At 46.6% G+C, this 13,353-nt stretch overlaps 5 protein-coding genes across 5 annotated transcripts; 1 reads left to right on the top strand and 4 right to left on the bottom strand.

The window, feature by feature from the left end:
- Positions 1–397: 397 nt before the first annotated feature.
- Positions 398–1,693, bottom strand: PMZ80_004150 (uncharacterized protein; the record flags this gene model as incomplete). Its single annotated transcript, XM_064872576.1, is given in 2 exon segments — positions 398–1,249; positions 1,268–1,693. 2 exon segments carry the CDS (start codon positions 1,691–1,693, stop codon positions 398–400), a joined length of 1,278 nt encoding a protein of 425 aa, XP_064731234.1.
- Positions 1,694–2,914: 1,221 nt separating this feature from the next.
- On the top strand, positions 2,915–3,784 carry PMZ80_004149 (uncharacterized protein; the record flags this gene model as incomplete). Its single annotated transcript, XM_064872575.1, has 1 exon — positions 2,915–3,784. One exon carries the CDS (start codon positions 2,915–2,917, stop codon positions 3,782–3,784), a length of 870 nt encoding a protein of 289 aa, XP_064731233.1.
- Positions 3,785–4,021: 237 nt separating this feature from the next.
- Positions 4,022–4,909, bottom strand: PMZ80_004148 (uncharacterized protein; the record flags this gene model as incomplete). Its single annotated transcript, XM_064872574.1, has 1 exon — positions 4,022–4,909. One exon carries the CDS (start codon positions 4,907–4,909, stop codon positions 4,022–4,024), a length of 888 nt encoding a protein of 295 aa, XP_064731232.1.
- A 673-nt stretch (positions 4,910–5,582) lies between these two features.
- On the bottom strand, positions 5,583–7,076 carry PMZ80_004147 (uncharacterized protein; the record flags this gene model as incomplete). Its single annotated transcript, XM_064872573.1, has 1 exon — positions 5,583–7,076. One exon carries the CDS (start codon positions 7,074–7,076, stop codon positions 5,583–5,585), a length of 1,494 nt encoding a protein of 497 aa, XP_064731231.1.
- A 1,029-nt stretch (positions 7,077–8,105) lies between these two features.
- PMZ80_004146 (uncharacterized protein) lies at positions 8,106–10,215 on the bottom strand (the record flags this gene model as incomplete). The annotated part of the gene is made up of 2 exons (XM_064872572.1): positions 8,106–9,681; positions 9,731–10,215. 2 exons carry the CDS (start codon positions 10,213–10,215, stop codon positions 8,106–8,108), a joined length of 2,061 nt encoding a protein of 686 aa, XP_064731230.1.
- Between the last annotated feature and the right edge of the window lie 3,138 nt (positions 10,216–13,353).

Below are 13,353 nucleotides of genomic sequence, written 5' to 3'. Positions count from 1 at the left end.
GTCTCTATATTGCTGAATGAGCCTGATGATCGTTCCGACCTCTGCTCCGTCGATGCCAGATTGCTTCAGCGCCTAGGATGATGAACATGTTACCTTCAAGGAAGCACGAGAACAAGCCTGGTCGAAGGACCAATCAAGAGTACGAGTACGAAAGCGACGCGTGATCTTGGCATCTCACTGGGAGTTTTGTGGGGCCATTTTCCAATTTTCTACATACATTGTGTTTCTCATACTACTCTAGTCATCTCCTCAGTCCTTCTTGGACACGCCATAACATTTTTGAACATCTAGATATACTGTCTGAGCCCATTGCATGCTTCTTGCATACTAACCGGGCCCACCACCTCTCACCCTTCACCGTTCTTGTTGAACTTCAGCGCACCTTGGAAATTCGAGCTTAAGGCTGCGCGGCCCACGACGCTATCTTCGCCATTCTATCTTTCTTCTTTTGTGCTGCTTCAGCGCGTTTGACCTTCTTGGCCTCTTCCTCCTTGGATTTCGCTGCTTGTTCAAGATCTGTCATTTGAGCAGCGGAGCTATCACCAGACACTCTTGTACCAGTATCATCATCAAGATCGATCGGAGCGGTGGCCGTGCCAGCGATGTTCGCATTAGAACCTGCTGGAACAAGCATGTTGGTGTTACGGTTCTCCAACTTCTTCCCTATGCTTGACTCTTTCTTTAGACCGCTCTTAGATGTCGTCTCTCCGGACGCATTTTTGGCAGGTCTAGATCTGGTTGATGCAGAAGTAGAGTTTGTGATCTCAAGCATCTCTTCTTCTTCGCTTACTCTCTGCAATACTGGCTCGACCATTCGCTGCTTCTGCCTCTCTGACTTCTCTTGCGCAGCTCGGATAGCTTTCAGGTCAGCCTGTAACTCAGCCTCGTTAGCGGCTCGCTGGCGAGCAAGGGACTCGTGGACTTCTCGGAGACTGAGGCCTGTGGTACTTGGAAGAGGGTTTCGGTACAGGGAAGGATCTCTGATTTGATCGTTCTTGTGGAAGTTGACGCGACGGTTGATCGGTGTCTGTCTTGGATGGTCTGAGTCTCCATCTGTCCTGGCGAAGAAGATTCTATTGAGTGGTCGTCGGATGTAGCCTCTTACAGGGGGCAATGCGCGGTGAGGGTCTTCGTCTTTCGATGGAAGAGGCTCATCAGGCTCCGGTTCTTCGATGCCGAGGGCTCGCTTCCTAAAGGCAATCTTTGCTGCACGAGCCTTCTCTTGGGTCTCAGCAGTCTCCCTCGCCACCTATCTGGATCGAGCCACCTCCTTCTCCTTCTCCTGAGCCACCTTCTGCTCCTGCTGCTTCAGATTGGCACCGTCCACAGCTTTGCGCTCCTCGGTATTGTTGCTGACTCTGGCTTGTGGCAATCGGGCCTTCTTTCTTGAGGGTGAATCTACCTTAGCTGTGTCGTCGGAGGACAACCCTTCGGTTGAGTCGAGGTCTTCCGTTCGCTGACGCTTACCGAGAACCGACGGAGTTGCCTTCTTGACGTTTTGTGAGGATGGCTTGTAGGATGGCGATCGTGCCTTCTTCAATGGTCGATCTGGTTGGGAGTTCGTGGTCTGTGAAGTACCGTCGACATCGACATCTTCGTCACGTTCTTTGCGCTTGGAGCCGGTAGGTGGTGTGCTCTTAGAAGGAACGCCAGCCTGCACAGCAGGAGGTGTGTTGGTAGAAACGTTCGACATATCGCTGCTGGTGGTGGCGATGGTATTGTTCTGAGGTGTAGAATGGTTACAATAGTGGGTATTCAGGTTGGCCGAATACAATGGTAAGTGGATTCAAGGTCGTGCTAGAAGAAAGAAGTGCGCAAAAGATCAATACTTGGAGGAAAACGCAGGATCATGATAATCCTCATGCGGCACACTTCACTTGACTACTCACGTGCTTAGTGAAGCCACTACTAACTACAACCAAAGAAGCGCAGCTGCGTTACCTGGCAAAACAATGAAACAACAATAGGCCTTTCACGTTGTAGGTCAGCATTGTGCAGTGACAAAGCTGGGCGCGATACAAACCCCTGAGCCTCACTCGACGTCCTCAGCAGACCAAGTGGACTACCTCGGTGTCAAGAAGCATTCAAAGGCTGGTGAAGGTCACTGACACCAACGGGACGGATTGAAGCACTTTTCGAGGTAGTGATATTGACCTTCTGGCGGCCACCTCCTCGAAGTGCGTGCCATCCAAACCCCCGATTCAGACGACCACGCTCGTCACGTCGAGCACCTTGCCGTGTTTAAGGTGGAGCATGCTTCCGTATCATGGCCTGGACGCCAAGCGTATTTGTCAGGGACTATATCTACCCTACTACCCAACAATGGTACGGACGTCGACTGATATGAGTCGAGGAATTCTCGAACTCCGGAAGTACTAGTGGCTGACTAGTCGCGCACATACACAGCTGACCATTCCTGATTATGCGCAGATCTGGGTTCGTATGGAAAGCCAAGCTCCACCTAACCGCCCTATCGTGCATATGCAGGTACCGGAGATGACCTGGCTATATAACCATACCTTATAATGGAAGTATAAGCTTCGGGCTCATCACCTGCTTCCAAATCTGGACAGTGCTCACTTCTACCACCAGAGGTTGTTGACGGTCCTACTCAATGCTGACACGCTATTTAGCACTGATCATTTTGTAGTTGCTAACATCGAGCAACCTACATCCTTTTATCTCCGCCAACTCCGCAACCTGGATGCGATTGAGCTTGAGACAGGTCAACACTCGCACAGTTGGTGAAGCTAAGAGGATGGCTATGGCTAAGTATAAGTAAGTCCTTGGCCTGCGAGTGATGATGATCTTCTCTCGCAGTTCCAGCACCACACAGCCCTAACAAGCACACGGTTTCTCCAGCTCCATCCACCACAACACTTTTCCGCTAGTAGCGTGTTCCTGAACTTGCGCCATGGCAAATTTTGGACCTCACACAACAGGCAAACAAGTCGTTGAGACCTTCATTGAACAGGTCCAGGGCAAAACCTTCGTCATCACTGGCCCAAGCGCAGATAGCATAGGCGCCGAAACAGCAATATCCCTAGCATATGGGTCACCCGCCAAAATCCTGCTTCTCGGTCGCGATGGGGATAAGATCCAACCGGTTGCCGACCACATCAAGATCATCAGCCCTGACACAATAGTCATGCCCATCCAAGTCTCCCTCGACTCCCTACGCAACGTCCGGGAAGCCGCCATTCAAATCCTAGACGACGACTCCATTCCAAAAATCGATGTCCTGATCAACAATGCCGGCATCATGGCCGCCCCCTACACCCTAACAGAAGACAACATAGAGAGCCACTTCCAAGTCAACCATCTCGCCCACTTCCTCCTCACCAATCTCCTCCGCCCAAAGCTCACATCCGCCAACTCCCTACGCAGAGTCGTCAACACCTCCAGCTACGGCAACATCTTCTCCAACATCCCCACCTCTCCCACCTTCGAAAACGGCCAATCCTACAACCCATGGCTCGCGTACGGCGCAAGCAAAACCGCAAACATCCTACACGCTGTGGCGCTGAATAGCAAGTTCAACAATCAAGGTCTGAAGGCATTCGCGGTCAACCCAGGGAGTGTACCGACGAACCTTCGCCGCTATATAACGGACGAGACGATGCAGTCGGGGATGGCGCTGCATAAGCAATTTGGCGTTACGCCGCCTGCGAGGAAGACGTTGCAGGAGGGATGTGCGACTGCTTTGAGGGCTGCGCTTGATCCTGATTTGAGTGGTGAGTTGCTGACTTTCGTGCTGCTTGGGCGTAAGCTGACTGATGATTAATAGTAAGCGGTGGTATCTTTCTGGATGACTGCAATGTGACAACGGATGGGAAGGTCGTGGCGGGGTATGCACTTGATGTGGCGAACGCTGAGAGGTGCTGGGAGTTGAGTGAGAGACTTGTTGGACAGAGTATACAACAGTAGAAGAAAGCGTTGTTAGATATGCTCTTCTTAGACTCTGACATGCTGCTTTCATTGAATCTCCATTAATACGTATCATCAGCGCGAGCCGTTCCCATCAACCCTCAAGGAAAAGCAGAATATGCTTCGCATGCAATTCCGCAAACTGAAAGCCAGCGCCATGCCCACTATCCGGATACACAATCAGCTGCGAGTTGGACATCCTCTCGCTCATAACCCAGCTATGCTGCGTCGGCAACATATAGTCCGACTTCCCATTCGATATGAACACTGGTATCTTAATCTCATGTAATCTCTCAAGCGAACCCTCGCCGGCAGCCCATTTCCTACCCGCAATAGCCATGTTCATCAGATTCTGTCCAACCGGGAGATACGGCGCCCGTACCTCACCAGTAGTCTCCTTCGTGCGTCGGTGGATACGAGCCCAGTATTTCTCACCCTCAGCTTGACTAGTAGCGCTGGGGTAGAAGAACAACTTCTGGATATTCGACATCTGGACGTCTGCCACACCGGAGTTTGCCTGGACGCCTGCGCTGTCAGGTTGCTCGAGGGTGCCGGGAGGTGTGTTTGGGCCGTAGCCACAAGTAGTACCGACGAGCATGAGTTTCTTCACTAGGCCCTGAGAGAGTGTGTCGAGGGTGACTTGCTGCGCGATTATGCCGCCTAGGCTGAAGCCGTAGAGGTAGATCTCCTTCAGGCCGAGATGGTCGATAAAGGTTTCGATGTGCTTTGCCATGCCGGCGATTGAGTCGGGTACTTCTCCGGTGCTGTGGCCGACGCCGGCGTTGTCGACTAGGATGATAGGGAGCGTGTGGGCCAGGGCATGTATGAGGGAGGGGTCCCAGTGGTCGATTGTTGCTCTGAAGTGGTTGAGCATGACGATGGGGGTAGAACCTGTGGAGATATCTGGACCGAGATGGCGGTAGGCATATTTGATGCTGTTGACCTCTGCGAAGAGCGTGGGCGCGGTCTCGACGGTCGTCATCTTGTCGGCGTGTGGTGGTTTCTTCTGGTGTAGACGCTACTCTAGAGGTGTGAAGGATTGGAGATGCGCATAGTGTTGTTGGATTTGGTCCAGCTTTTGTACTTGACTGCTTCAATCCAGCTCACCTCGAAATATTCATAATGGCATCTGGGTCGCAGGTTTTCAGGTGGCGCATCCGCATTGGTCGTGTTCGATGCCTGAGACATCGTTGCTTAACCAGTCTGACTGACTGTTCAGCACGCATATCTGAAGCTCAGTCAAGAAGCAGAGCGGTCGTCGCCATACCTCGATTGAGGTACATGTCAAACCTTGGTCGTCACATAATCAGCCAAGCGTCTCAAAGGAGTAGCGGTGGCCTGTTTCGGCAGATATTGCACTCTGCCAAGACTACGCCACTGATGCACGGAGCGACGGGCTTTTCGAACGCTGAATAAGCCAGAAATTTGCTTGAAGCAGCGCACGGTTGGAGAGTACCCATTCGTGAATGCTGTAATGCTGCTGCTCTGGCGTCACATTACAAAGATTTTGCCATAAGAGTGTAGTTGTAATTTCTGATGCGCTTTTCTGCGGAGGAAACCACGATTCGCTATTCAGTTCGCATGTGGGGCTCACCTGCACGATTTGTCTACACAGATGCATGTTCGAGGTTCTGGAGAGTCAAGATATCGCATATTCATTGGATCTTTCCACGGTACAATAGCATCTCATCATCAAATAATTGACTCTGATCCAATCCCAACCTTTCCTTGAGTGGCACGTGAGGGAGGTAGAGCATTTGCTGTCTTCTCTCCAAACCGAAGAACGTAAATTCGACTCTTACCTCCGGTATTGCAACATGCATGACCTTCAACCGGTCTGTATGCTCTTCAGCGAAAACGCACTTGATTGACCTGAGCTGGCTGAACCTCTCATCTCTACATGAGGCAGCCAACTCCTGCAAGTGCGGTATAACGCGATGATCGCAGCATGTGATCTCGAGTTGCTCTAGGGACTGTGGAAGCATCGCTGAAAGCGACACCCTTGGAGGCTCTCGCTCCGCAAGGGCCCCTCCAAAGCGCTGTATAACTGGCACCCCTATGCCGAATAAAGCCGCGAAGTTGACGCTGAGCTTCCTCAGTCGACTCAATCGTGCAAGCTGGTTATCAAAGCGTAGTACTTCAGGACTGTCGTTGTGTTCATCGTCCCAAAGGACTTTGTGCCAGTCATCGTCGTAATTCATATGGAGGACCTCCAGCGTCGCCGCATGCTCGAGAACCATATTCTGCAACTGCAAGGGAGTGAAGTCTGGTTCGTACATATGGATCCTGCCGTATGTGAAGTGAAGCTCTTTCAGGTTCGCGCAGCTTCCAACAATTCTTCGCATGCAATGGTCTGTCATTGCCGAGTACTGGAATGAGAGCCTCTCAACGGGCGACGATCTGGGCTTGACACGCCACAAAGCTCCGTCTTCCTCCTCGGTATCGCGTGCTCTCCATTCGCCATTAGCTAGAGCGATCTCGAAATCACGAGCGCTGGGTAGATTAAAGAATGGATGGAGCTCATCGAAATCGAGGTAGCCGTACTTGCTCTCCGTGCTGATCGTGCGGATCGATCGCAGCTGCGAGAATGGGATTGATAGGCCGCTGCCCTGCGAAAGTTGGCGCTTCCGAAGCAGAGCACCGGCGCACTCCACGGCGCTCATAAAGCACTCTGGCTTGTAGCTTTCCCTGAAGATAATTGTTTCAAGGTTCGGTAATGAACACACCAATACAGGAATATACGCTCCCTCTACCTCAGAGGTCTCGGATGCTTTCCATGTAAGCTTGGATGCATTAGGAGTAGACTCATTCAGAAGAATCTTCCGGATATCATCGAAGCGACGCAAACATAGACCCTTGGTGTCTTCGTCGATCTCAATACCAGATAGGCCATCAACGACGTCTTGAAGAACGATTTGCTTGACGTATCGGGCGAGGTCTGGCCGGGTGACGATGGTTCTGATGAACGCCAATATACTGTTGTTCGTGGGCCACACTATTTGCCGGAATTGAGCATATAGCAGAGGTGTTGCTAATCCGTTGAAGAGCTGAGAAACTCCGCAGATTCTTGCGAGAGTCAACGTGTCAGCGCTACAGAAGCTGATGATTCTTGCTAATAGCTCTGGTGGGAGCGATTGTAAGGAGGTCATCACGATGGTTGCGATCTTGTATAGAAGTAGGTGACTTCGAATCTGACGCGTCGACACCGAACTTCTATCTTAATGTCGAGCCTTTAGGAAGACCCAACGCCCAGAGCTGTTAGTACGGTACATCGGGACGCCTAAGAGTGTGATCGGCTCGTTGGTACCAACTTCAACTTTGGTATTCCACCTTGAACGAAGCTAGTTAATTTAGTGCTGAATATAGGGTGGTGTGTAGAGACTAGGGAAGAAAAGAGAAGTTGGGCTGCGACGCCTAGAAAATATGCTCTTATGCCTAGACTCCAGGCTTGAGGTTACAGTTGATAGCTGAAGTTGGCGGTCTGACCTACCAACCTTGATAGTGGATGCCAACTTGCCAAGTTGGAGTACTTGTAGACCACCCGCTGCCGCTTGTAGGGATAAAAAGTCTATTCCAGCTTTTCTACCAACTTCAGCCCACGTCGCCGTAGAAATAGCTTGTATCGCCGTAGAACGGCTGACTAGAACTACTAATTCCGACTACTAAAGTGCAGCTTTGGTACCAACGTTGGTACCAACTCGAGCGAGCCGATCACACTCTAAACGCCTTCTCGAAAGCTTGGCAGAACGCAGTCTCGCGACTCTACCTCCGCCCGGACAATCAAAGTGCCATACTGGTCACCGTAGCGTTAGGGGCTTCTTAGGCTCTGTGATCCCTGGGATGCCGCCTAAGCTAGGAGCCTATAATCTGCATCTTAGGCATCTGACGCCTGACGAAGCACAAGCATAAAAATGGCCAATTTGATTGTCCGGATATTTATCTAAAACCTTAGCACGTGCTGCGGGGACGAATAACAGTAGGCGGCCGGAGCCTGCGTCTGTTCTTCTACACTTTCCACCACATTTGCAAGTTCAGGCACGAGGCACTCTCACGAGCTAGGAGACATTAAAACTGTGTTCAGTCAAACACTGTGTTGCAAGACACTGCTTATATCAATGATGAAGCTCACATGAGTACCTACTAATCAGCTTGGCTATCTGGGTGTTCTCGTGGGAATTTCACCAAGAATAAGCCTCAACCTCCAGCTCAAACACGGTACTACTCCCCTTCGCAATATCAGCAACCAGTGCTCTCGCATCATCACAAAGCGAACCAGGCCCCGACACAACAACTCCAACCCTCGGCCACCCTGCCTCGTGTTCCGCCCGCAACAGCTCCCGAATATTCAATCTCTCACCAACCTTGACATCCTTATCCGCCACTTCATGCAACACTGGGCCCAACTCATCAACCAGACATCGCGCCGACTCCTTGACACTCCAACACAGCTTGACGTTCCAGTGATGGACCAAGAAAGGCAGTAACGCCGTGATGCCAATGCCTCCACCGATAAGCAGCAATCTGTCACAGCGCATGACTTGCTTAGTCGAGTTGTTCGGGTACGGCCCCTCAACCAGCGTCAGCAAGTCACTCGTTACTCGAAGATCCTTCGTCATGCCCTGGCCCCTCCTAACATAGATCGATATGCCCATCGTAGCACGGTCGGATGCCACGTGCGCAGTCCCTTGAATCACGGCTCCAGACTTCTCCACATCACTGCCTGACTCGTCCTTCGAGGTAAGACTGCTCCCCTCGCGACTGATATCGATTGCCTTGCCACGATACGATGAAGGACGAAGCAAAGCAGTCGGGAGCAGCGAAAAAGGGTGGTTCTCCCAAGGCCTGAGTCGATACAACGTCGGGAAGTAGAAGTACGCATGCTTCCCCGGTGCCGAGTCCCAGTAGATCCCCGGGATATCAATCCGAACAAAGCCGTCGCTGCCTCCTATTCCCATCACCGTCGCGCGACGAGGTCCAGTGCCCACGATTCGAACAATCCGCGCGATGCGATCGAAAAACCACACCGCAGATATGACGTAGATCCAGTTGAGGATCCCTCCGAGGAACTTATAGAGATCGTAGTAGTGGTACCAGCAGCCGACGATGAGGATAACGGAGAGGACAATGTGCATGAGCAGAAAGATCTCGTAGAAGGCGCGACGGATGTACAGTCCGCTGCCGAAGGTGAGAATGACGGCGCTGAGCGTGGCGACGATGCCCCAGATCCAGTAGGGCTTGGACTGTTCCATGTGGAGGTGTCCTTGTCGGCTGTAGAGGACGAGGGCGATGATGGAGTGGAGGATCGCTTGGAGGGTGAAAACGCGAGCTACCCAGCGGTGTAGGACTAGGAAGGTCGAATGCGACCAGTTCGTCATCCAGAGTAGGAAGTTGTTTCTGCTGGAGAAGAGGAAGATGAGAGGCGCAAAGATGTATGCTAGGAGGCCAGTGCGCCAGAGCACGTAGGCCATGATTTCCGACCATGTGGTTGCGTACCAGGCGTTCGGCTGACGAGACTGGTAGCCGACCGAGGTGAGGACGACGTTGAGCAATACGAATACTGCAATGTAAAGGGCTTGACCCCTTGTTGGAACATTACCGAGCAGATATGGAAGAGGACGGACATGGTAGGTACCGATGGTGCTGGGCCAGATGAGATATGGTCTGACTTTGTGTAGAAGCCCTGCGATGAATGGTAGGTATCCCGCCCAGGTTAGCACGATCGGGAGACCGAAACCACTGACAAGAATTGCGATGCTGCGCCAATATTAGCAAGAGCTTGCTGAGGCATTAAGCCATGTCTTACCCGTATGCATTCTCAACCGATCCTTCCCGTTGAACACTGAACAGCACGTTGTACTGCGCCTCGTATGTATCAGGAGGGACCAGGGAGGTTGTATGGAGCATCATATCGTCTGCGGTGAGTTGCATCGTTGGCGCTTCGGTCACCTGTTGAAGCGCTTCGCCATAAGTCCATTTGGCCGGCACGGTGACCACGCCTGCACTCCGCTGTCCAGTGGCCTCCTGTTCCCAGAACTTCTCCATCTTTGAAGCAGGTACATCCTTGTCGGCACATGTGGTATTCATGCACCAAGCAAGACTGGTGAGATACGCTGTGTCTTCCGCGTAGCATTCTGTCGACGTCGACAAGGTCATCATGCCCACAGTCATGCCTCCATCGGAGCAGTCAAGTGTCAGGGAGTACAGGCATCGCAGACAGGCCATCGCACAGAAAGGGTCGTAGATGTTGCTAGACAACCCTGTCAGTCCAACAGCGCCATCGAGCGCCATCGTCGCCGATGTCAGCGCCAGCCAGGCAAAGGCGGTGGAAAGCATCGTGGAGTGGCACAAAGCTATGCTGATCAAGAGTGAGCGTGTTCAACCTGTGGATGTGGCACGAACTTGAAGTAGGACCTTCATGAGCGCAGGGCTCGCAAGCGACGCCCATCTTGAGAAATACTTGTAAGCACAGGGTTGCAGCATGCGTAACCGATATCAAAGGATCCTGCATGCGTTAGTGACTGCCATATAGCCTCGAGCAATGGTTATGTCGGTCTGTTGAGCATGTTTTGGATGGCAGTGTATATATATCGTAGATATCGGATAGATTTAAGGCTAATTATATATATCGGGGCCTATATGTCATATTAGGACATATTATATTATATCGGCCCCATGCCAAGACTACTATTAATAGTATATAATAACGTAAATAGTCTTTGAGATGTATATAAATATAGGAATAAGGCTGCTAGGCAGCAACTATTAAGGTATATAGGCTGGCAGGCTGTCAGGCAGCAATAGGTATAGAATAGTAATCTTATTATAGTATAGTTAATATAATAGCTAGAGCTTTCGGGGTTGAATTTTACTATTAAATATAACTTAGTTTATATATATATATAAAGTATTACTAGGTATTAGGTAATACTAGTAAGCTATAGCCGCCGAGCAGTTTAAGAGTAGATTTCGAATAAATTTAAACGTAGTAGTATAGTACTTCTTACTTTTAGTTTATATTAATAAGTATTATAATATATTATTAACTATTATAGCCTTTTCTACTCTTATACTCTTATATATATATACTACTTATTCTTATTACTACTATAGCCTTTATACCTCGTCGTCGCTACTATTATAATCTTATTCTTATCTTAGAATTAGTATCTTTCTTTATACTTAACTACTTTAATAACTTCTATAGATTATAGATATATATATATCGTTTATCTAAGATTACTACTACTATATTATTAATACTTTACTAACTATTAAGACCTCGTCGTCGCTACTAAGGCGTTATAAATATCTTATACTTAATATAGTATATAGTTATTTACTTTATTACTTTTAAAGTATAATATTAATAATTTATATATTTATTTTGTTATTATATATATACTAGCTAAGCTTACTAAGCTTATACTAGTCTACAGTAGGTACTCTATATTAAAATTTAAATAGACGATTATTAAAACGTTTAACTTCGAATATAAATAGCTACTATAGTTTGTATATATATATATATTAAGAAAATAAGTAGATCGTGCTATAATTATCATTAGAAGGTAAACTAAGTACGAGAAGATAAGATATTAACTAGTATTTCTTTAAATAAAGAAGTTATCGTTAATTTAGCGACTTATATACCTAAGTCGTAGCTACTTCTTTATATATATATATATATATATAGTAAGTAGACGAGCTTATAAATAAATATATCCGAAGGAAAACTAAGTACTAATAACTAACTTAAATTAAATATTAGCGCGAATTATGCGTCCTAATCTATATATTTCTCCTAGTTACTAAGCAATTCGTCTTCTTCCTTAGAAGTTAGAGGCTCTAGAAGCGATAAATCGCTTAGATCACTATATCCCTCTAAGACCTCTTCCTCTACCAACTCTAGTAATTCTAGTGAAGGGAATGTGATTTCTGGTGTAGTATCGAGTGAAGGTAAAGGTAAAAGAAGTCGAACTAGTTCCTTAAGTAATTCTAGGCGAGAAAGAACGATAAAGAGATTTTCGGCTACATCTAATAGTTTATACTTATTTAGGTAACTAGCCTACCTTCCTAGGTAGTTACTAGTACTATATAAGGTTAGCGCTATCTTTAGAAGGTAGGATTAGGCTAATATACCTTTTAGTAACCTTATTAGGCCGAAATTAACTTACTAGAGGAATATTAACTAAAATTCGACTATTTTATTAATTTAGAGCTATTTTATATATATTAATAGCTTTATTACTAAGAGGATACTGTTTATATAGTAGAAAAATAGCTATCTAGGCGTAGGAACACGCTATATAAGTAAAGAATAGAGATTCGTTAACCCCGGCTTAAAATCGCTATAGAATAGTCTAGATTATCGTATAATATTTAATTATAAATTCTAAATCTAAAGATCTATAAGATCTACACTTAGCAGTTATCTTATTAGTTTAGAATAGCCCTAATAGCTTAATATTAAATCGTCGGATAAATATCTTACCGATATAACGTAATTACACGTTTCTAGACTTAAAACATATAGAATAAAGGTTTTTCCTAGCTTTTTAACGGTAATATTATTATTTCTATATAATAGATATTAAAGAAAGCTTAGCGTACGTAAAATAAGACGTAATTACCGTAGATAATAAAGTTACGAGTTAATATAAGTATAAGAAAGCTTATTATTAAATAGCCGAGGTTAAATAGTTAGATTTCTTCTAAGTAGTATAACTTTCTTGAGGAAATTTAATAATTTAACGTAAGTACTAGCCTTTAAAAGCTAGAAGAAAGCTTTATCGGATAGGGGGTTTAGATAAATTTTAGGCTAGGTCCGATAAGAGTTAAATAAGCTTAGAAAATCTAAAGTAAAACGCTAAGACTAGATAAAGCGGTAATATAAACTTAAATACTTTAAAACTAATATTATAAGTTTAAGTAAAGTCTAAGCTCGGGGTAGACTTAAATTTAAGATTTAAAATCTAAGTTTAAAATTATAAACTAAGATAATAGATTTAGAGTTTATAATTTTAGATTTCTTTCTTTCTCTTTATTATATATACCTCCCGTTTCTGTACTTTATCTTTCTTTTAATATTCTCTACTACTAGAATAAGTAGAGCCTACTAAAGCTATACTCCTATTACTATTATCTTAAACGATAATAACGATCTATAACTATATCTCTTAATAAATTCGATTAGGAAACCGCGACTTCTTTAGAGCTATAGGACTATATTCTCTTTAATTCTAATACCTTTAGCGCCGAGCTATTACCTATTAATATAAACGATCCTTACTAGCGAAAGATTAGAATTACTTATAATAAATGCAATGGTAATAATCCTAAGAAGTTTACTATAATAAAGAACTAATTTTAGTATAGAACTATAACTAATTATATTAGTTGTTTATATTATAATTATAGAGCTACTTA

Source organism: Knufia obscura (genome assembly GCF_036327395.1).
Source record: "Knufia obscura strain CCFEE 5817 isolate CBS 148926 chromosome Unknown scaffold_4, whole genome shotgun sequence".
Classification (NCBI taxonomy): Eukaryota; Fungi; Ascomycota; class Eurotiomycetes; order Chaetothyriales; family Trichomeriaceae; genus Knufia; species Knufia obscura.
The sequence above is the reverse complement of the archived record's forward strand: the minus strand, read 5'-3'. Positions and strand labels throughout refer to the sequence as shown.